The sequence below is a fragment of the Rhopalosiphum maidis genome, chromosome 2 (assembly GCF_003676215.2).
Source record: "Rhopalosiphum maidis isolate BTI-1 chromosome 2, ASM367621v3, whole genome shotgun sequence".
NCBI classification, from domain to species: Eukaryota; Metazoa; Arthropoda; class Insecta; order Hemiptera; family Aphididae; genus Rhopalosiphum; species Rhopalosiphum maidis.
The window spans coordinates 13,795,582-13,822,705 of NC_040878.1; the positions used below are offsets into that span (position 1 = coordinate 13,795,582).

At 25.3% G+C, this 27,124-nt stretch overlaps 1 protein-coding gene across 3 annotated transcripts in view; it reads right to left on the minus strand.

The window, feature by feature from the left end:
- Positions 1–27,124, minus strand: part of LOC113552309 (tachykinin-like peptides receptor 99D) — a 208,499-nt gene that overhangs the window by 127,990 nt on the left and 53,385 nt on the right. For all 3 annotated transcript variants that reach the window (XM_026955122.1, XM_026955121.1, XM_026955123.1), the window contains exon 2: positions 3,381–3,790. In XM_026955122.1, the coding sequence (XP_026810923.1) occupies positions 3,381–3,775 (395 nt within the window). In that variant the 5' untranslated portion in view covers positions 3,776–3,790. The remainder of the gene's footprint in view (positions 1–3,380; positions 3,791–27,124) is intronic.

A 27,124-nucleotide genomic window follows, 5' to 3' on the forward strand; every position in this document is an offset into this window, starting at 1 on the left:
CTGTAAACGAGTCACAACTTACGAGATAATTACACTGAGCAAATTAATTAATAACTTATATAATCATCAATCATAATATTTCATTTGAAGCTGGTTTCTATATGAGGTTTAAAAATTAAATTATCGTATAATATCAGTGAATAAGTTTTTCATTGACGGTTGACATAATGGTCCATGGAACATACGTGTATACATCTTAATTCTGATCAATTTCGATTCCCCTGATCTAATTGCTTTCTATTTATATTGACATACAATTATTAAAATATCTTGTTTTTTTTGTAAGACACATTGTACAGAATAATAAAATTTAAAATATTAAAAATTATATTAGCTTTACAATAAGAGTTTAAGTAATCTTATAATATGATTATAGGTTTATAATGGTTAAAATATAAAAATGTTAATACACAGTTATTTTGATGAATTATAATTATAATACTAAAATTAATACAATATGATCACGGTTTGCTTTATAAATTTTAAATACATAATATTTTTGAAATATGTACGTCATGCAGGTACTTGTTTATATTTATACTAGAGAAAAAAAATTACGTATAAAATTGTGTAATTTTAATTCAATAATTAGGTACTGTCATTAATTATGACTTTAAACCTTATGACTCATAAGGTTTTAAAAACACACATTATTTTCAGGCAAACGAAGGAAACTGCTCTGATCATGATGTACTATTGTTACACTAATTTGGTGTTATAAAAAATACCTGAAATTACATTTTTGAATGAAACAAATTGTATTATATTGAAGATATTTCTGATCCGAAACCTTGTCTCATATTGAAATATAATATTTAAACACTGGTGTACTGTACAGTAAACGGATAGTCAAAAATGTAAATTATACGAAATATTATTACACACAAAATATATAATGGAAATAATTATTGTCTACGTCAGGGTAACGATATATTATTCTATTAATAAATATATATATATATTAACGAATATGATGTGTTGTGGTGAGATACACTCGCGATGTACTACCGCTCTCTAATATAAGGTGTTAGGCCAATCACGTACCTGATGAAATAGCCAGAGAAGCTATGTGGGTTGTAACTCCTATCAATAATTGCTTTTTATTTAATACCTAAGTTAATTTTAATAAATGGCAGCTCAATTCCATTAATTCTATGTGGTCACTATAAGTAGATCTGAATCTTGTATTCGTGTATATTTATCTAACACGTACATATTTTTCGTGAATTTTTTTTTACATCGAGTTTCTTATATTTTGATTTATTTTTTCCAAAAATGTAAATAAAAAATTGTTTAAAATTCAACTTTTTAAATAAAACTATTTCAAAAAATAAAAAAATGTGAGGAAGTACATCTTGACGAAAAATTCAAATTTATTTTTAAAATGGAGTAAAATATTGTTAGCTAAAAATGAAAATTATAATTATATTAAAGGGGTCGTCGTTTAATCTACCGACTACACAACTATGATACAGTTTTAAATACGATGTAAGATTTATGATTATAAACACACTATAACAAATATTAAACAAATCTGTTACAATATAAGGTGATGGGACGCTACGATAAGATATCGTATAATAACAGACAGTATAGGTACTTATTGGACAGTTTATAATGTATATACAATATGACATAATATTATATTATTATGTTGTGCATTTCATGTCAGTGGAATTAATTGTTAATATAGCGTAATACCAGAATTACCAGAAATATTAAAACAATATTTAAGTACATCGCTTTAATGTTGAGAGTCTATATAAATCTATATACGTAAGTGTATTAGCGTTATGCGTAGTTCATATTCAGACGTACATACTATTATAAAATTATGCAAAACGTCGTATTAAAATCGTCGCCCGAGAGCATTGAATTCGTTGGAAAGTATAAAACAATCACTGAATCAGTACACCCTTTGAGTTAGGATTGTATGTAAGTTTCTACCCACCTCTGCTAATTAAGAATGAAATCAGATAATACCCGAATACGCAAGTACATAATAATAATAATAATATGTTGGTTGTGTTATGAGAGTGAAACGCGTGTGATGAATGTATATAAATAATTAGTTAAAGATTCTATAAAAAAAAAGGTATATATTATACATTAATATTATTATATCCTAGGCTAATATCCTACGCCAGGCGATTTATAAATAATTAAGGACTTATACCTTGATATTGAATTTTACCCAACGTGGTTTTTTATAACTACCTAGTTTAAGCGTTTCCACGCACCACAATTATAAGTTGTAGCTATATAGAAATAAGTGTATCTGATTATTGTTACGATTATATTATACTAACAATAATTGAATTAGTAATTTTTTATTTTTTTATTCAGTTATAATAGACGAGTTCTTAATATGACGGGTACACGTAAATAATGTGTATACTACCAACAATACGAATTTGGCTGTGGAAATGTGTGCGACTGACGTTGAGACGTGTGTGACATTTACACCGATAGAGGAATTTACATAATATATCTTTTTTATTCGGTCGTTGGAACCTACATTATATTTCATTAATATATTATATTTATTTTTATATTCCACATATAAGAATTTGTACGTCAATTTTTTGATTTTCTATATCTACACAGTGTTTATTTTAAATACTCATAATGTACTGAATATCGAAAACGATTTATTAACAGGGTTGTTAACTATAATAATTGATTTTTTTTAATACATTTTTTACATTATTTTGATCTTATAACATCATAAATCAAAAATTTAATTTCTTAAAAAAATAGAATAATAATTTTGTATTTTTGCTACTTATAATTACGATTAAAATTAATATATACGCCTACAATTCAAATACAGTCTGGTCATAATAACCATTTTATGTTTTTTTTATTATTTTTTTTTTAACCATAATACATTTTTTAAATGTAAGACGTTTTAAACAAAACCACTTGTTTAAGACAACAAAAGTTGTAAAACTTCCCAGCTCTGGCTACGAGTACAACGAATAATACGCTCAATATTTGTTATATCGTATACAGACCGTCCATCACGACTACTCTCTGTTGTTGTCCAAAATTACTTTTTTATTTATCTAACATAATATTTAACGATATTTATGAACAATAATCCTCTATTATAAATTAATATAAATGTATATTATTTTTTAGTTTACATTAAATTAATTATAATCATTTTTAACAGCTGTATTATGTTGTAACATTCAATCTTTACCAACAGATATTTTGTCCTCGTCCCGGTGAAAATACCCCAAAATTAATTTACCACTTGTGAACGATATTTTAGGGTATTATAGATCCAAGTGACAACGCAGTAAAATACCCTGCGGACGAGCATATCACTCTGCTCAGAGTGATATGATATCAACAGTATAACAGGTACGTACCTGTCGATGGAAATCGCCATAAGGGTGAACACACTAGCGCATATGGACAGCACGGCAACGAACTGGCTGATCTTGCAGTAGGCCGTGCCGAACGTCCAGTTGCTGGTCAGCATATAGCTAAAGTTCACGGACACGTTGAGTGTCGACACCATGGCGTCCGCGATGGACAGGTTCACCAGAAAGTAGTTGGTCACGTTCCGCATCCGCTTGTTGGTCATGACTATCCAAATGACGATCAGATTGCCGCCCGTGGCCACCATGATCATTGGTACGAACAGCACCGTCCACGCCAGCTGGTGCCACCATGGCAGCTCGAACTGGTTGCTGTCGGGCCACGCCACGCCGTCAGTTCCGTTACTGGTCGAGTTTGGCCCGCCAAAATCCGATTCGTTCATGGCCCGCTCCGGAATCTACGCAAAATCGATATAAAACGATTATTATAGACGTTATTATACCACACGTCATCAGAAACAACTAAGTTCAAACGATTCCATACGAACCATCACATCAAAGGGACAACAGTAGAACCTACAGACGCGTTGGTAAAAATCTTAATTAATTTAGGGAAAATGTCTTCATCCCTACACGACGGTACCGTACACTAGTCTATGCTATATATATTATATATTTATGCTAATATATATTTTTATAGTATTCGAAAGCTGTCACCTGTTATAATATACCTAATAATTATAATAATATTATAACAGGTGCGTATTCTTATTTGTACGTTAACCAAAAACAGTGGCCATGGCTAACGAACGATAAACAATTCAATTGGAAATATTCACTCTTATTTTTAACAAAATTAAAGCTATTGACGGATCTAGCAACCCCATTTTATGGATAATTTTTTATCATTATCGTTACCAAAATCAGAACAATCACAAGGACTTTTCAAATAATTAATAATACAGTAACCGGCATCACGGTTAACAAAAACTGTGTAAATATAAAGATTATATATATATATATATATATAATGTTTCCATGCATTATAATATTACGTGTCAGTGTCTCTGGCCTTATGAAACGATATTATTATAATATTATAAAAATTCCCATCACATTGCTAATTAATATATTATTCATCTGATTAGTGAGAGGTAAAAAAAAAGAAAACTGTTTTAAGTTAACAAAATGTATTACGTTTTTAAAATGAGGACAATTGGTGTAGTTTCCTCGTATTTATTAATTGCTGTGAACAAAACAGTTATTTTTAAAAACAACTAAACAAACATTTACTAAACAAATAACATATATTTGTTGATATAAATGTTATATAATATATACTATAAAGGTTTAACCATTCTTAAGATCATGTATAACAAGTTATTATAACTTTTTAAAAAAAATTATAAAATATTAATAGCATACTATTATTACGATTAAATATTTTATAAAGATACGTTATTTATTGAGCATTGACTGCAGTTTTTGAAGTACTATTGAAATTGTATGAGAACTTCAAAATTCACTCAAATAAAATTATACGTATACGTGTAATATTTTATAAATGCATAATATATTATTATTAAGCATTTATGTTTTTGGGTTGTGCGTAAATAATAAATATACGAGTATAATAATGAAGATAAAAATCATTTTCAGAACGTGACTTAGGGGACATAGCGAAATTGCGAGTTGAACAAAGACGTAGTTTACAATACAAAAAATCACTAAAAATATTCGTCCTGAGTTGTATGTTGTACGTTCGATAAAAAAAAAAAAACATAAAAAACACATTCATGTGAATATTGTTTGATATCTATTGTTTATTGTTTTATACACTTTCATCGTAGGTGTTGGATAACAGATTTTATGTGAATTTTGGTAAAAATGTTTTTCACTTGGATACTCTCTCGTAGGTTATAACTTATAATGGTTACCTATATTGAATATCCGTGATATACATAGTTGATGTATAGTGTAAATTCCTGTTATTAGGTAGTTATTGTGCGTAGGTATAGATAATGGAAATATGGCAATGACCGAAGTTATGATATTAAAAACGAAGTTTGCAGCTTTCGCTGATAAATGATAGTGTAATGTATTTAAAATAAAAAAATAATTAACGTACCATTTTAATATATTAATTAATATTTATTAAGATATGTTTACAGAGATCCTTATTGTAGTTCTAAAAATAATAGTACAAATATTTATATTTAATGTTATATGCTACACTTTACTAATATTTTAGAATGGTAAACACAAGTCAAATATACTGTATTAATGTATAAAATTAAAACTAAATAACTATAAATAATATTAAAAATGGAGTTTTTCAATTATAAGTACTATCAAACACTAAAAAATAGATACAAAAAAATACTAATATATAATAATAATAATAATAATATAAATATATATTTAATTTTTAAAACAGTTATATAGAGGTTGCAGGATCTACAAAATCTACACTTTTGATGCGTTACGCTGCGCTGCAATAAAAAAAAAAAAAACAATGAATACCCATAATCGCAAATAAAATTAAGTGAAACGCGAGTAATGCACATAAAAGGGATATTATTTCAATATTTTCTTAGGACGTTTAAACATTTTTTAAAATTCAGAATGTAACTCATTTATTTCCTTGTAGGATAAAAAAGAAATATTTCATATGTTAGGCTAGACACTCTAAATGATTGTAAAAAATAGCGTTCAGAGTAGCGAGGTATGCAGTATTTACGAATGAAAATTGTATTGTGGCGTCGATATGTAATTCATTCTAAATGGTACCGCAGAACAAAGAAGTACTAGCTACTTGACGTATTGCTTTACAAAAATTACCGCAGCCCTTCCAATCATTCATAGTTCATCATTCATAGATCATTCAATCAATTTATAGTTTTATATACTTATTATAAATAATATATCACGATCATCGTGTATATCGTGGTTATATATTATATTATATCAGTACCTATGTATAGTATATATTATATTCTATAATTTTTTATGTGATGTGTAGTGTATCTAAAATAGACGATTTTTTTATAGGTCGCATTTAAAAAATATAATGCGATATAAAATACAATTTTAAATATCTATATCTATATTATGATACGGGTAGTAAATAATTTGAGCCACAGTACCTTTATGGTATAAGATATATTTAGAGAATTTTAAATATTTTTAAAAGACTTTTTCAGAACTTTTTTATTCGTAAAACTGTTTATGTAAAAAGTTTTTAAAAGTTAAAAATTAAATTAAATTAAAACCTTAGGTACTTAAGTACCTACCTATTTTATGAGTACTACCAATTACGTACTTACCTATTAGATTATTAAGTTTTTAAATTTTAACCAACTATGATATTATAAATATTGAGTAAATTTGTGTTTCTTTAAATGTTAAATATAATTGTTTCATTCGTCAACTCGTTCTCAACAGTCTATATTTTCTCAAAATTAGTTAAGTCTTCTGTAGATTCATCGTTTTGTTGTTTTTTGCTCGAAAATATCATGTTAAGGCGATTAAAAAACCCTTATTTTATTTTTGCTAATGCTTAGAATTGAAAATAACAATTAGATACCAGTTATATTTCAAATATTAATATGATCAAATCAAAACTTTGTTTTAATTTAATAATACATCATATGCACATTTTAGTGATTAAAATGTATTTAGTGGAAATAACTACGAATTTATACTTAACTTGATAACGTCTTTAAAATGCTATGAATTTATTGTTTCATGTAGTTTTACGTACTTTCAATTACCATAATTATGTTAACTATACTATTACAATTTACAGTATTATTAAACTTAAGCCGTTTGATGTCCACTGGTGTGGTGTGATAATTGTTATTACAAAGGCGTAGGTACTACAACTGTAAAACTATGGCATGTCGTAAAATTGACTTTATTATATTATGACTGTTCAGTGTACTATATAGTACATGGGGTAATAACCACGTTGACCTATTATATGTTATGACTATCATTACACTCGTGTATGCCATATTTTAATATAAAACACGTTTCGGGTAGATACTCTACGGTGACCACAAAATAAACGTAATGCTGCACGATATTTTAGTGCATATAATACCTATAATGAAACGAATCGGCCGATGGAATCTTTAACGTGGCCCCGGTAAACGTTCATGTATATCGTTGGGCGTATCGGGTATGTGTTGTAGAATATACTATTATAATATACAATTATGCGCAGCGGTAACTGACATTGGTGTAGCAGGTTATTATAGGTAATACGAACAGTAGGGTTGTATACCTATTATTATGGTTTTTCTTTACGTCGTATATCTATATGTGTTACGGCTACAATAGTTGTCGATAATATTCCCAACGCATACTTTTATTTATTATTTGCTAAAAATTCACTCAAGCCATCTAAAAATATAAACACATTTCATTACAATACCCATGAAACTGTTGTTATAATATATTAAAATACATAAATAGGCTATGATGTAGGTTTAGTGTATTGAATCGGTGTGGAGTTTTAAATTTCGTTCTTGAACCGCATAGTTTTAAGACAATAATTATTATTTACACTATTAATTATTCTAATTTACTAACGTTTGACACTTGAAACATCGAGTTTAATTAAAAAGATTCTCTGTGTCAAATTTAAATCATTAACCAATTGGTTTCGTTATAATGTACAATAATAATATAATGTTTTTTTATATACATTCCTATTAAGTAATATTTAACGTGTATCTTTATCTATTTTTTGGTGTATGAGCTTTGAAATTTTGATACACCGTATTTTCACATCAATAAATACGCTTCAATACAGACAAAAATTAAAACGTCAAATTTCGTTTAGTTTCGTAAAGTACTATAATACGTACTATAAAAATATAAAACAACATTTAAATTGTATAAGATTTTATATTAATATTACCCTCGTTATTTGAAATTATGGAATCGTAAATGTCCATGTTTAATGTATAGAGTACAGTGTACACTGCATCACAATATAATAAATTAAGTAATTTAGTCTTCAGCCTTATTTAATTATTGTCAATTTTACTAAACATACTTTAGATTGGTATATTTTATAGTTTTGAGATATTAGGTTAAACATGATAAGTCTGCTAGTCGAAATGCAATAGATGCACTATTATTTATTTAAAAAAATGATTTAAATAAAGAGAATTTGAGATAATCATATACATTCCATGTCAAATAACTTAAAACGTTGACGAAATTGTATTGATCTTAAAGCAATTATTTATGTCACGTTCAGACTGGTAGTCTGTAGAATATTCAAATAAAAGTATTTTAATAATTTATATTTTAAAATTTTAATAATTTTAATAAATTCAAATACATGGCAATAGCTTATATATCATTTTTCCATACATTTTTTAATATGATTCAAAAACATTGTATTCGAGACATAAATTTTCTTTATTCAATATAAAAACTATTTTTATTATTTAAATGTGTTGTAAAAGTAAAAGAGTGACAATCTAAAAATGTTTTTGAAAATAATGGCTTGATCAAAAATCATTAATATAATAGTAATTTAAAAATAAAAATGATCGATTTGAAATGTATGTAATAGAGAAGAGACACGACATGTACTTACTAATTTATTATATGCTATCGACTTAATTCATGTCTTACAATATAGAAATAATATAAATATTCCATAAGGTGGATATCAACATTTTAAAGTAACATGTTCATGGTTGTTAATAAATTATTTTATCCAAACACACATCAATTAATTTAACAGTTAAAATATTGATATTAATGAATACAAGACAAATAAACTTAAATCATATAATAAAACCCGTGTAATTTATTAATATTATCATGACAATAAACACTAATTAGATAATTCATTAATAATTGATTAATATTCAGTTTTATTAAAATTATGATGACTAGAAAATATTTACGCCGTGTGCATAACAATATACACGTTGAATCAATATGTGGTTTGATACTTTGTACCTATAATATTAATAATTATAAATAATTTGTATAGGTTATATAAATTGAACTTACGAAGCTCAACCAATGAAATGTAACAAAATTAAAATATTGTAAACGTAATTTTCCAGTTACTAATATAGTAATAATACTATAAATTTAAAAATTAAAAACATTTTAATGATATTAAAAACTATAAAAAGAATATTGCAATTCTAACAACTATTATTAAATAATTTGCCTGTAAATATAATAATTATAAGTAATCAATTGTGTATTATTTTTAAATAAGCAATGGCAAGTTGTTATTCAAATCAAAAAAAAAGAAGATTTTAAATTCACAGCAGTTCATTGCACGGTTATTTCAGTATTGCATTGTGTCATTATTTGACATATACACATAATATTTTACGGTTCTTTTAAGAAAAAATTATTTTTATCAATTCATTGAACAGATTATTGTGAGACAAATTTCTGTATTTTATGGATTTGATAAAAAAAACTGAATAGTTCAGTTCATACAAACCTATTACATTTTTTTTAAGGATAAGCCTTACAGTCTTACATAAATTAACAATTTAATTTGTAAATAAAACAATAATAGCAATATTTTTAATAAACATTTTTTAGTTAACGAAAGGAGTGAATAATGTATTTACAATAATCTTTTCTATGTTTGTTTATATGCGTGTGTGTTTGTGGGTGTGTTTTTGACGTTTCTATGATTTATATAAGGGACGAAATTTATCAATCGTCATTACAAAGGATAGTTTTTGGTAAATGATTAAATCAAGTTGTTAATTTGGGTCACAATGATCTTCTTAATTATAATTGGAAAAATATTACAAGAAACAGCTAGAAAACTAAAATATTTACGGAACACCAGTTTTGACTTGAAATATTTAAGAAGTATTTATATCAGTATATTTGACATATCATTTAATAAAGACAAAAGTAGCAGTTCTTTTAATGCTATTTTTAAAGTATTTAAATTTTCCATTAATTTTTTCAAGTTTCGATACGATTTATTAATAAACTCTTATCATATTTATCAACTTTTTAATTTTAAGTCTTTTTAGCATATTAAGATTAAGTTGTTCCTTTAAAAAATTCTTATTTAGTTTATAAAAAATACATAGTTATAGTGCACCACAAAACTGCATAAGCATATTTTAATATAATAATACAAAATTATAGTTATAATTTAAATTCAGACACTTGTGCTGTGTCCTTATTTTCTGTTGATTAAGTTTATTTATTCTAAGAAGAAATCAGGCCAAATATGTTTATAATTTACAATTTATACAAATAGAATATTAATACATCGAAAAGCGTTGAAATAACATATTTTCTCAAACGATACGTTTTATATAATATAATATAATATGATATAACCTATTTTAACTTTTTAATATAATTATATGAATCGTAAGTCCAATGTTTGAAAAATTCACAATAAAAATATACTGGTTTCGATCCTTAAATTTAATTAAAAGTTAATAATTGGTTAATAAATTAAAACCAAAACCCTAGTGACCAAGTCATATATACAAAAGTTGGTTAGCAGAATTAATGTTATGCCATTTTATTCCAATCTATTTTGTCCTATAAAGTTAAGTACAATATAAGGTATAATCCAATCCATACAGTCCAAAATACTTAATTTAAAAAATGTATTATTTGGTAAAATGTTATTTACCATGGTTTCAACAATATGATTTGATTGATAGGACTTTTCCGTTTGAAACCGAGAAAAGTCCTATTAGTTTGTCATAAAAAAATATAAAACACATAAAAAAAAAACCAAATCACTTTATCTATAATTTAATATAATATAATATAACATAATTTATTTGTAGTAACAAATACGTATTCAAATAACGGGTGGTCATACGCATGTCAAACCACCAATTCCCGAAAAATATACTGTTAACAAGGAAAAAGTTGAAAGTGTAGTAAATTATTATACTCAACACAAACAATAGAACGAAATTTATGTATATCTTAAAGTGATGGCTTTTCATTTAAAACTATACGATGATCCAAATGATAATATCATAAGCTAAGTTTAGAATAAATGTGTGGTTCTTATTCATTTGTGGATTTCTTAACTCTTAATACGTAAACTTAAAATATTTGTGTATAAAATAATACATAAAAGTACATTGAATTTAAAAATAAAGAAAAAAATGTTTATTGGGCATAAAATAAAATTTAAAAATAATAAAATCACATTATTCAAATTGTATATTAACGAATCAAAGACATAACATTATCATATTTTTTTAAGATATTTTTGATAGAGGTGCGTATCGACTAAATGTTGTTTATACATTTTTACGATTACCTTATACAGTTTGGATTGTAAATACTACTAAACAGCTTAAATTTTCACTTGTCCATTTCATAATACATGAACGGTATGTTATTTAAGCTTATACTAAACTTATTTACTGGTAAATAATGCTTTATGTAAAAGTTGAATTATGTGCAACTTTAATAGATTTAGATTATCGAGTGTTAAAACTTATAGATAAATATTTGAAATTAAAAAAAAAAAATTAATATTTAATTAAACATAAAAATATAATCAAATTAAAATATTATTAGTGTTATTATTTTCAGTAATCGCTTTAATTTCATATAGATTATTTAAATAGTAGTATTTTAGGTATAATTGAAAAATTAAATTAAAAAATAAGTGCATTCAATTAAATATTTCAGACCCTTGTACAGTGAATACTTTTTTTAAATACGCATTAAATTAATTACATTTGTTTTAATTTTAAATTGTAATTTTAATATAGATAGAGAATAACATTCAAAATAATAAACATACATTGTATTTTATATTATTATAAAACAATTTGCAAGTATTGATAGATGTAATTTTACTGTGTATATTTAAAAGTATAATAAATCAATATAACACAAAACTAGAAATGTATACTACAATACCTTAAACTGTATCTAACAGCTTATAAATCAATAAATTATCTGGAAATAATCTTATACATTTGTAATCATTATTGTACGCACATAAAATTCTACAGTTACTAATGCTCGAATAGACAATGTTTAAATTCTTTCTTTTTTTTTTAAATCATCAAATATTGTTTATATATTTTATACATTTTTATTATTCAATTTTGATGTAAAACAAACATTACGTTGGATCGATACCTTTAAGATTGGTAAATATATTATCTTATACTAATCATTGAATAAAAATATTAAAATGTCAGTATGTCATGATCATATTATCATATATTGATATTATCATATAATATCAGTATTCTATTGGACGTATCCTTTTAAAAATTACAATAATTCACAAAATGCATAAACGTTAATTAATTCATACTATCAACATTTTCAAACATATAAATATTATAATACAAACTTTAAATTAAATGAAATTTTTTTTTATGTTTACCATGGCCTACAAAAAGTTTTTTTTCCCCCAATAAATTTACAGTATCCTTCAAAAAAGAAAAAAAAATATATAAGTTTATTAATTATAATTTATTAACATTTTATATATTATAAGTATATTAATATTAGTTTATTACTATATTAAAAACGTTTCAATTAAATATACAAAAAAGATTGATCTGATGTGCGGAGAACTGTTTGCTTATTGTCAATATTAACTATAAACTTAAGAAAAAAAAATGTCATCGGTACTTAGATATTTAATAAAAATGTATTTTCGATACTTGTGATGCTGTTTACTAAAATATATGAAAAGTATGCATTTTTTTTAAAAAAAGATCGTCATTGTCTGAAATTAACTAATATCTTAAGTCGATAGCATACGATAACTTAATTTGCAATCAATATAAATTCTCAGCCCTAGTGGGCTCTCTAGTTTTATCTAGGAAGATAAAAAGCACTGAAATATTTTTTGCTAGAAAAATAAATCGTTTATAAAAAGTCATTCCAAATAGTCACGGGGTGTCAACTCGACCCTCGATCAAACCAAATGTGTATATCAGAAGTCCTAACGTAACTCTATAAGGTTCTAGCGATTCAAGTTTGAAATTCTGTCTAATAAAGGTACTATTATAATTCAGTGTTCCATGTCTCTTCTCTCAGCATACTGTCAACTGTTAAGTTTATAGATCCTAGGAAAATATGAAAGCCTAACACATTTTGAATATTAGTTTTAGTTTTATGTGCAAGTTTCAACAAGACACACGTATTGGAAACCATGATATATAGCTACAATTCATAGATACAACATAACTTAACTACTAAATATATCCATGTACATGTATTCATCATCTTATCGCGGGCTATGGATACAATTTCATTCCCGATATGGGTTTAACCAGGATGTATTATAATTTATATATACACAACGTTGGTGTGTTATCTTCCTTGTGTATTATTTGAATATTTTGATTTACATGGTGTAACGTTACACTTTGCCATATTTTAGCGATATTTGGAGGACCTACACAAACGGCATATCGTATGTACGCGATTCATAGTAACGAATAGACCGATTTAAAGTTTTACACTACTGCGTAATTATAATATATACCTCGATGGATAATATATACAATATACATCATCCATACATTTTTTTTTCAGTTTCATCATGTTATTGTTTTGTGTGAGCATCTCCCAACCAATCTATAGGTTTAATATACTTTTTAATATTATTGTATTATAATATTGACTACTTATATTATTTTCTAGATGATCAAACTTACATTAGTAATATTATATTCTGCTGCTAAAATAAGATCTGTGGAAAATATCTTAGAATTTTAATAGATTAAAAACAACAACTGTTTTTTTTTTTTAGGTCAATAAATTTTATAATAATTTATAACTATCTAACATAGTTATCGGATATACAATTTTAATAAAAAAAAAAATAGAGATTATAAATTGATTAGAGGATGATTGGAGGCCCAAGTAAGGCCTCTCCCACAACACTACTGATAAATTAAATTTAAAATGAAATAATTATGCTATTATTCTGCTCTACAGTAGGTGTTTAAATAACTACAATATATGTGTTAAATCTTAAATGTGTATTCAATGATTATTCATTATATACGAAAAATAATTTTGGAAAGAGCCTAGGTGGTTTATCAACCAATGTCAGGTTACTTTATACAGTATATTATTTTATATGATTAAATATTTAGCTATTAAATATTATGATACGCCAACAATGAATTCAAAAACCAATTCGACAACATTCATTACAATTCTATTTTCAAATGGTTTTATCATTTTGCAGACGATTTACGCTTAACTACGTATTTTTTAATCACTATTATTAACAAATTATATGGAAATTTTACATTTTCATGATTTTTGACCGGGCGAAAATTTTTTTATTGACATTTCAGACAATTATTCAGGCAAGTGGAACCGCTCTATTGTATATGTATGTGTATGTATCAAGTCAGTCACTGAAATGTATGTATTAAATTTAAATTCAACGACGTTTCATTGTATGCGAAAAACGATTCTGAGTGAAAACATTCTGTCTGCCTATTATAACTTAATACATTATATGATATGTTTTTTATTGCTATTTAACTAATTTAATATGATTTTAGTAATACGGCTGGTATAACTTACTGAAAATATTTCATCTATAAATATTTAATATTATTAATATTTAGTTATTATAATAATGATAAGTATAATTTATACCATATTATTTTATTAAAATTATCTTCTAAGATAATACCATATTATAGTAAAACAATGTGAATAGGTTCGTGGTAAGTATAGATAATATCTTAAAGCGAATCTACATCTTTTGAAATTGCCTTTGTGTATAATAAAATTCCTAAATATACATAAACTTTTAAGCCATCACAAATAATGTTTTTAAATTATAAAAAAATAATGAATATCGTAATTGATCATAAAATTAAATGTTCACGATTAAGATTGTTATTATTTGAACTTCAATATAATACTTCAAATAATTATTTTTTCATTTTTTTTTTTTAGATTTTTTAGTATGAAATAATAAAAATAATATTGTATTAAATGTTTAAAAATTAACTATGAAAATTAAATTGTTTACTACTAATACGTACAAAAACAATAAACATAATTGGTAAATTTTCGTTATTTCACATATAAAAAAAAATGTGACAATGTACTTTCAATATTTCTATACATATATATATAAGAACAACTTATGTGGGAACTTGTATTAAATGATCAATAATTTTGACCCGTCGAATAATTTTTTATAGAAAAATTTAAGCAGAAAAAGAGTTTATTTATAATTTTTAAAAATGATATCACCTATAAAAATTAATAATATAAACATATTTATTTTAAAAGTTTTTAACTTTTTTGTCTTTTTATATATATATATTGTACTTTCATTCTTAAAATAAAAAAAAATACTATATTAACCTGTAATATATTATGACATTAAAATAATAGGTTTGTCAGAAACTTCCCTTACAAACTATAGTTATCGTTTTCATGGCATGTTACCGCTGCATATTTGAGGTCTATTGAATCTGCACCTTCGCGACTATTTGCCACTTCACAGTGGAATTGTGAAACTGTATTTTTTTTAATAACTTCGGCCAATAACGTTCTTAAGTAAGAAATCAATCCCGCTCATTATTTCAGCCGCCTTTACTAGGAAATTCCTTACTTATAAGTGTAGGGACTGAATTAATATGCGAATGTATGTTTCCCTTCAATTTTTCTTAGAATAATTTTGATTAAAAATGTCAAAGTTTCGTATAATGTGTAGATTCTCTGGTTAATTTTTTTTTAATATCTTTTGCATATTTAATTTAAAATGCATGTTAATTTAATATTTCTGGATAATTACATGCATGTTGTATATTCTACAATATTAATTAAAATAGTAAAAATTGCTTTTTATTCACGATAGCTATTTGATAAAATATATGTCTTAAATTAATTTTCTCTTGAGGAGTAGTATTGTTCATATAGAACTTCCTCTATTGTCGCTGATAAAGGAAAAAAAATGGTCATTTACTCATAAACTACACAGCTAGAGTACCTATCTGAAGTTATAAAAGAAAAATATCAACATTTTTCAATTAATTTCATACACTTAAATATATTTTTTAAATCATCTCTACGTGTGAATACTTAAAAAAAAATGTATCCCTAATAATTTGAATTAACTTTGACAACCAATATTAACTGGTTGGGGTTAAAGCAACAATTTGCTAAGGAAAGTATTTCAATGATAGAAAATGTGTTAACGTTTTTAACCAAAACGAAGCGAAGTTTATTGACAAAATAATTCATTTAATAATATAAAGTTACAACATTAGCTTATCGTTATTACAACAAACTTCAGTGTTTTATAGGAACTACAACTTAATTAAAGAAATCAAATATTATTAGTCTATTGCTCATAGACAATATTATAAATTAGGGGATTAGGAGTCAATTTTATTAGATCCAAACTTACTATTGTTCCTGTCAAAAATTCATGGATATAATACATTGAAAAAAAAATGTATTGTATAATTAAAGGTGAGGTACATAATATAATGGAATTGAGGAACTCTCAGTTGAAGATTTCTCTTAAATAAAATATGCATCAAAATGTATCCTGTTACGTGGAAACAATTTTTTCCATTTGCAAAATATGCTTCAAGATAACATAACCGTAGAAGTTTTCAATTCGAAAACTTGAAATCAATTTTTATTACCTCGTGCTGATATTTGTTACATAGTAATAATTTAATATAAATAATATAATACTTTTAAACAAAATATCATAAAAATAATGTTGTATGAATTTTTTTACATACATTTTTATACATATTATACTTCGATTGTCTAATATTTTTACTCAAAATTGTATATTTTATTATTATTAATTTAAAAAAAAAAAAATGTTGTATATTTATGATATAAGTCTGCATACTTCATGGATTTTTATTGCATATAAATCCAATCCTAGTTATAAGTATTATAACTTGTGTCTCCAGAGATATAAATTTAAAAAATATATATATATATATAAACACGTAAAAATATAGCATATTACATACTTGTATTACATTTTAGTACGAAATGATAGAAAAATTTTCTTCCCAAATCGGTTTATGATTCGACTAGACTACTAGAGACATTTAGTGAATTAAATTTCCTCCATGTATTCACACTCCTTTGGCTCTATCTAATGGATTGATGCAAATATCATATTGGCTTTTACAATATTATGATATCAATATATTATTCTGAAGCAACTTAATGTGATGTACTCATGTGTGTTGATATACTATCAAAGATAATATGATACCCTATAAAGAGAAGAATTGTGCTAAATAAAAGTCTAGACACTAGACAGTATATTATTATAATACTATACGAATTATATATTATCAATATTATATAAGGTGTATAACATGCTTTTATGTATCGTATGAGATAAGAATACATTATTACGAGTTTTCTGTCTATATACAATAATCTAAACATAGTTTAATTTATAGCAATACATTGTTTGTATATTTTATTTCGTTTTTATTTATCTTTTATACATTTTTAATTCAAACACAATGATTGAGAACTACATTTTTTATCAAAGTTTATTTTTCACGCGTAGTTGAACATCAAAAATAAATCGATTACATTATCATAATTTAAGAACTATACCAATTAGTAATTTTAAATTTGAGTGTATCGATGAATATGATGACTTAATAAATATGTTTAATACATTTATATACTTTTTAATTTTTTTTCTTTTTTAAAGTTACTTTGAGGTAGAAAAAATTGTTTAATTTTCAACTTCGAAGATGGTTTTTGAAAGAAAATTGAGTTTCATTATACTTTGGGGTCGATAGTCGTCAAGAACTCAAGAGTAAAAAAATTTTAATACTCTGCAAAAGTAATTGATAAAACAGAAAAATAAATAAATATAGAATATTGTATACAAAACGTAAAATCAATTTTTAAATCTCTAAAATAAATAGTTGCATGAATTTTCACCGAATATTTATATTAGCATTTACTAGACTTGAAACATTTTTCAAAATATTTTGAATGTCTTTATGCTACTTATAGGTATTTTAAATGTTTTTATTTATATAGATATTTTTCATAACGGTATTCTTATAGATATAAATATTTCGAATTCTGATTCAGAACATGCACTTAAAAAATGTATATTATCGTTCAAAAAAAACGTTATTAGTTATAAAATAATGAGCGTCTTGTTAGTTTAGTAGATTACCCTGTATTATATAATATTATATTGTCTATATTCTTGCGTAGGTGGTCTACGTGCAGAATTATACTTGACTATATGTTTTAGACTGTTTATCCCGTCAAACAAGTCTCAGAGAGGAAAAACGCTCGATCACATATCGGTATACTTCAACTTAGTATTTAATAATAATGATAACCAAAACTTTATGTATTTACGGTGTGTCAGACCCGTGACATGGAAGTAGGCCCCAAGAGTACTCGAAAAGTGTATTCGCATCGACCACGCATTAAAACAATACGGGTCGAGTTTTTGCGTAGGTATACGCCGCTGGTAGATGCGGCACTTCATCATATATATATATATATCCAACGTGCCTATGTTACTAGGTAACCAAGTTTTAGTACTCCCTGTGCCACGGTCAGATTATTCGATTAGCGCAAAATGAATTACGACCAATTTTCTCCATCACCGCCCGAGTATATCATATAATGTTGCTACGATACATCGTTACGAATTCAGATATAAAACGTCCGTGGTAGCATGCACCATCGTGTCCGATATTATTTTCTTTACCTATGACATTGGTCATATTATGATTATCATCAAAAAAGCATTATAATCAGTTTTCGAGTCTCCAGGTGTAAATGTACTTTCGAAAAGACGTAAGGGACAACAAATCATGATGTAAACTCATCTATATTATGACACAAAATGTGAGGTAATATCAAGCCCGGATTAAAGGAACGGGGGCCAGGGGGGCCATGGTCCCCGGGCCTCAATAGTTAGAATTTATTTAGGGGTCTCAGATTTGTCTAATACTTTTTTCGTTATAGGCTATAACATTGCATAAATTACCAGAAAAAAAAAATTACGACATAAATAATTGTCAATTATGTCAAATTAACCACTTATAAGTTAGAAGCAGTCAGTTTATTTGGATTATTACAATGTACATTCAAATTTTTAGTGGATCTACTCATAAATGGGACATTTTGACCAACAATTTAGATAAAAATGTGAAAGGCCGATTGCTTGTACTGAAATCCCTTAGTCAAACTAGATGGTCCTGTCACTCGGATTCTTGTCAAGCTTTCACTCATAATTACATAAAAATAATAAAAGCTTTAAAACGTATCAATGAAAATAATAATGAAAACGGAGACTCAAAAAGGGATGCTAAAGTGCTTTTAAAACAAATTAAAAAAAAGAAACTGCATATCTATTTTTTTTGTGGAATGATATATTGGATAGGTCTAATAAGACATCTATACACCTGCAAGACAGTTCTTGAAACCCGTTGAACGCTTTGAATTTACTAAAATCATTGAAAAAGTATGTTTTAAATTAAAGAAACAGTAGTTTAGTTTATGAAAATAAAGCTATTGAACTTGGTCCAGAAATCAATAGCCTTTACCATGATAAAGAAAGAAGAACATAAAAAAAAAAATGTGTCGCAAGGTGATGATAAGTTTAAAATTGAGACTCACAACATAATCATTGATACATTTTGTTCTGAAGCTTAGAAGTTTGTTTCAGACAATTTCTTATTTGTTACAAAGTTGTGTGTTACAATTGTTGACACAATCAATTATGAAAATGATATTGAACAAAGTATTGAGAATTTTATATTGACCTTCAAAGAAGATGTAGATAATAACATAAAAAATGAAATAAAACAGTTTTAAGAATATTTTTCCTTATGTAAACCATCAATTCAATGTGAATTCAAAAATTAACATTTTAGTACACTTGATCTTTGGAAATGGTTTAATACAAATGAATTAATTGATGTCTTTCCAAATTTATATATTTCACTTAAAATTTATTTGACTATACCAAGTCCAAACTGTTCAGCCGAAAGAGCTTTTTCAAGACTAAATAGAGTAAAGAAAAAATACAGATCAACATTAAACCAAGACAATTTTATTGCACTTATGATATTGGCATCTGAAAACGACATTCTTCAAACAATTAATAACGAGACAGTTATTAAAGAATTTTGTCAAACAAAAGCAAGGAAAAAGACTTGTAAATTGTAATTTATAAATAAAATGATAGGCACATTATTTATTATGTACTGCTATGTATTATATGTCCTATAAACATATTATATTATATATTATCATAGATAGATATATAATAATAATATAAGCATTATTTTTTTTTTTTCGTACAGGGGCCTCATTTAAAACATTGGCCCCTAAGGCCACAAAATCACTTAATCCGGGCTTGGGTAATATTATACATGTTTTGATTAGACTTTTATTACAGAGATATGTCTATGTCTATGTATAGTAATTTATACTGATATGGTGATCAAGAGGTGTGCCTACATCGTCTGTATTCAATATCGTGCGTTATACGAGTATAATAAACAACAATTTGTGAGCGAAAGTGCGTGCGCTTGGAGGTTTCTAGAAAAAAGTAGAGACTACAGCTGTTTTTCAATACGTGCCGCGAGTTTTCGATTAGTGGTACCGACTGTGTCTCGGCATGACGCACCCCACAGCAATGCATATGACCCGTTGACGTGCTCAATAAGGAACACATAGATGAAAAATATGTCAAACAATATTTCAATCGCACGAAAAGTATTGGTTTTGTTTCGGAGAGACTAACGAGAAAACCACGTCATGATCACGCGCCAAAGCTGTGTTGTCAAGACATGCATCGGAAGCAACAACACGAACTAGATATATTTCTCATTTTAAACAACACAGTGTATAATATAATACAATTCGTCTAGTAAGCTCAAAAACTTGGTGCGTTTGCAGTGGATAGACAATATATTCACTGAACATGCATGTACATTATAAAGTCATATCATAATAATATTGATGACACTTAACATTAAAATAAAATATAATAAATTATTCGCAATTAGTGAACATAAGAGCGCAAAAAGACCAACCAATAGATATTTTGATAATTTAAAATAGATACACAAGTCATACGCGTTGGCAATGCATTTCACCTTTTCAGACTTTAATTATTGCGATAGAATTTATTGATCTAAGAAATAAAACTAATAATATTTTTTAATAGGTAATCTGTAATTTTATATGATTGTTATATTTGTCAACGGTATTTTTTATTGCTCAGTACAATGTTAATTCATTTTTGCTCAACCAAATAAATGTTCCTACTTCAGGTTGTATAATTAAAATAATCATAATTTATCATAAAATATATGAAACTATTTTTTTTTTACTAAGTACAATGCTACTTGAAGCAATATCATATTCATACAAAAAAATAATATATATTATTATTAATTAATAACGTAAAATCCTTGTTAAGTTTAAGAATAATTATAAGTACTAAAGTAAATTAAAAACTTTTATTTTCCATATTATTATGTTTGAAATATTGTTGAATAGGATTTATTTATAGTATAATATAATATATATTATATGTCTAATTTAAAAATATTTATTAATTTATTTCCATATGTAAACTTTACCCGTGATTAATTTATTCTGTTTTGAACTCAGCTCAACAATACGACGTAATAAAAAGAAGTCACGTGTACATTCAACCCGATAATTGTTATCTATAAAATATTATTAACTTGACATATTTAATATAAGAACAATAAATATCTTATCGTGAATATTTTTTTGTAAAAATACTATTAAACACTGTAACAAATAATTTCACTTTTGTGTTTAAATTTGGAAATAATGTCTCAGTATTGTTAGTATAAAGAAACTTATATAATATATATATAAATAAACAATTTCAATTTTAAAAATCAAAATTTAAAGAAAAAAAAGAATTTTTTAGAAATCACACTTTAGAAGTATGAAATTAGAAAAATATCAGTTTAAATACGTTGCTTACATAAAAATTAACAAATTATACAAATTTATTTCACTCAATAGCAACTATCCATATATTAATATATTCATATTATACGTATTATAAAAAACATTTAAAATTTAAAAATGTAATTCATACTGCTATGAAAAAAATGTGTATATATTTTAATAAACCATAAAAATTAATAAGTGATAAAATATTTTTTTATGAACAATGAAAATTGACACTTAGTGGTGTCCTCTGGGTTTCCAATAATATTTAAAGGCATGCAATTAGTAATTCTTAATTTAATATGAGAAGATCGATCAGTGATTATATTGTATTATATTATTGTCACTATTAATTAGAGCTGATCAAAATAAATAACTATATAACTTTTATATGTCTATCAAAGTATACCCAATCTGTAATCTTAATTAATATAATTTTTTGATATATGTAATTCAGATTATTCGTATTTTTATTTTTGCAACCCCCCCCCCCAAAAAAAAAAAAAATCTAAAGAGTAATAAAAAGTGTGCCATAAAAGGTAATACAATTTATAAAAAAAAAATATTTATAAAACAACCACAATGAGTTTTAGTTTTTTATTTCAATAACTTTTATTTATAGATATGTAATTAACATTATATAAGTTGGTATTTTAACTAATACTATTTAGTCATTAATAATTACTTTAAATGTTATGGTTTATACTTAAACCTAAGCTTAATTGTAATCAAAAATTAATTTTTCAACTGTTAAAATATATTTTGACTATAACTAAGTTTATTTAGCGGATAATTTGTTTTTAAGTATTTTTATGACTAATTTAATATTCGAAAGAGTAGTTTCTCAGTCACTAAAATATTTATAGTAACGATAATAGCTCTTAAATGTGGTTTTAAAAAAATAGAAAATATAAATATGTAATAATGTAATATTGGATTTAATATTTTATTACACTTGAACCAATTATACAAATTAATTATAATTTTGACAGACTAGTATTAATTACTAACATTTTCAAGTTGCCATTGCCCCATATCTTCATTACTTATTATCACGAGCCTATTATCTTTTGTACACAAAATTAAATAACTGAAAAATTACAAGTATTAAATTTTGATTCAGTAGATACTTCAACGTTTTCACCACTAACCTGAAAGGAATTTTATCATTTGAAAAATAAAAGTTTGGATATTGACATGGTATTTTTTTTGAAAATACAATCTTTAAATATACCAAAAATTTTTTAGATCAAATTTTGAAATATAATATAAATTTTGCAATATTGATGGAAAAAGTGGTGTAAATCATTCAGTGTTTATATAAATATATATATTATAATATAAATTATGTTATACCATTGTACAATGTCTCAAGTCGAAATATGGTAGAACGGTTTTCATTGGGCCTCATCCTATGATTATTGTAGAAACCGACACAGTGAGAGTGTACATGTGTGTGTGTGTGTGGATAAATACTTATCTCATAATATATTATAATAATATACGCGAGCGTACTCTCAGATGATTGCAGGCTACCTATTCGTTTCCCTTCGATCTCCCTCTAATATATTTTCCTCGTGTGTATTTTCTATAAAACACATATATATTATACTCCTCTACTACAATCTATTATTCCTACTATTATATAGAAACGTTTGTTTGTACGTTAGTAAATATCTCGATAACCACTGAATCAATATTGATTTGGCTTTTACCATTAGTTAAAGAATCACAAGGAGAAGGTTCTATGGGCACCTTTTTATCCCGGAAATACTCCCATAAAATGTTACTAATGTATGAATTTTACCATTAAAATACAAAATTTAAATTTACTTATATTTATTTTTAGCTTATATTAGTATTCATAGAAAAAACTATTATACACGAAAAACGATTTTAAGTAGAAATGGTTTGTCAGCTTATTTAACTAAAACTATTTATATTCATTAATAATATTAGTAATTTATGTTTCTAATAGTTATATGGTAGGTTGAATGTATTTTTATCAAAAATAAAACACATATATAATAATATTATTTCATACGTTTAATATAACTAACTGTCATTAATAAATAAAACGATATAAATAGATTCGTGGATTAATAATTTAAAAATTTTGAAAATAAAACTGCATCATATAATATTAACCTCACTCAGTGACCAACCTTTGTCAAGTTCGGTCAAACCCTAGCTCTAAATTAAATTGATTTTCATTAACTTTCATTATCATCTCTAGGTTCCGACAATCGGTCACATCAAAAAAAAAAATGCTTTATTGAGTTAATTTTAGCAAAATACAATTTAAGCAGTTGTTGGGAAAATAAAATAGTGCTGTTGATAGCGTGGCACTCGAGAAACACTAATATACGAGACAAAAAATGTAGTAAAAAATAATAATAATATTGATTATTACCCACGGAATAAATAAATTACAATTTTACATTTTAAATATACAAAAAATAACAATAATATACGAACTGACGAAATGATTAATACCTACTCACAAATCATATTTTTTGAATTTAAACAAAATAACTTATTAAAACAGTTATTTTTTGTTAAAAGTATCCAATTATGTTAAAATTTGATTTTTTAAATTTTAACTTCATATGCTTATCAAAAAAATTGTTGTTAATATACTTTCAATAATTTTTAATTGTTCTAAGGCTTATGTGCACTTCTATTAAATTTTCAAATCTTTTAATAACTATTAAATATTTTGAAAAAATATAATATAAAAACAGTCATTAATAAAGAATGACTTGAAATTAACATAAATATTTTGAAATAATTATTTTGCACATAACATATTTGTTACTTAAGTAATAATAGAATGTCTCAAGTTTCTACGATAAATATTATTTGAATTAAAATTAAATTTAAAAAATCGGTTAAATTTGATTATATTTCCCAGGCAGAGTAGAGTATTACAATTATATAATATTTTATTATAGTTGTGTACGTGTAAGAATTATTACACAATTTTTCATAAAGCTGTTAAATCTTTGTAAACAGGCCTGCATAAAGAGATCGCAATGACAAATTGAACTCTTTAAAACATTGCGTTGTCGGTTTAATTATTTATTACTATAGAAAATTTTGTAAAAATATCTGATAAACGTAAAAAAACTTCAAATTTCGTATCGGAAAAGAGGAGTACAAAACGCCTTATAATTCCAAATCACAAATAGTTTCCGGACATGATAGTTTTTTAAAAGGTGTCTTTACCTTATACTGCAATATTACGCCTTTTCGTGTATTTAATATTTTTAAATAATATCGTGTTATCGTTTTTTATCAGTTTTGTAAGACATAATTTAATAGTTAATGTTAGGTATAGTAAAATATTTATTTATATTATTATTTATTACTGACTATTATATTATTGTATTTTATTTACATATTTTATTATATTGATAAAGTTACTAAATATTATATACATTTATAGATAAGCATACAAGTCAATTATCGTTAGCGGAGGGGGGGATCAAAATTAAGCTTTTGATATTTACAAATTCAATCATAATTAAAATACAATACTATTTATTTTTACAATTTATTGAGTGGCGGTTTTTTTCTTGATTAAAACCAAATATGGTATTAACAACATACTCGATGTAAAACCATACATAACATACACGAATTTCTTCCAAACTAAATCTTCTCAATTCACTAAAAATTTTTTACTGTTCTTATTTAGTTTATCTACACACTAATATTACGGATTGATTTTTGTGACTTTCAGTTTTACTGATTATTAGCAATATTGAGAGACACATAGAAATTCTTTTTTTAAATTAAAAGCCCCTTGTACGCACACGACTCTCCATAAATTAAATTATCTTCAATCTATTATATAAATATATATATATTATATTATATTATAAGTTATTATTATTATTATTATTGTATATATTTTTTGTATTATATTCGATATCATATACAAATTAAATTGTAAAACACCTCAGCGTATAAATAAATAAATAAATATTAGCGTGTTAGAGCATCAAAACCTACATTTTCGAATGTAGAATTAATGTGTGAAATTGAGTAGAAAAAATATCTACGGTTTACTTCACTATTACCATAGTTTATTGCATCCTGTACGTACAATTCAAACAATGTTCAAAAAGGGTGAACGACTAAACGAGAGATCCTAACCACACGTGACTACACAAATTATATAGTTCCAAATTACCTACAAAATTCACAGATCACTAATCCCTTTTTATGATTTTTATGTAGATATTAGAATGAAATCCATTGTGATTATTGTATTATAAATGATTTAAGTATAATAATATAATACTCTGGCGATCATACCAAAAAATTAACAATAACTTGTATCGGTAATCCACACAGCTCACAGGTAATATAAATAATTATTTACCACATTATATGTTTATTTGTTATTAATTATATTTCTTTTATAGCTATAAGTGTTATGACAATTTTATATGAATGTGTTTATGATTACTATTATGAGTTCTGAACATAGGTTTTTACTTATTAGTATACTAATTCGGCTGTTGGTGACTTGCAGTCCGAAAATATTTCAGTTGTAAGTAAGTCGCGGCCCGAGTAACTATCATTATCTATCTACCTATATATACGTATTTTCTACTTATGTATTGTGTAAATATATAACATATATATTCTACACTAGTCATCCTAATATAACATATAACTTTGTTGATGTGTTACTAGAATTTCAAACTGAAACATACATGCAAAAAAAAAGATGTAAAAACAAAGGAGCATTACTTTGAAAACAGATGACAAAGCTCGAGCTTAAAAAAAATAGAGAA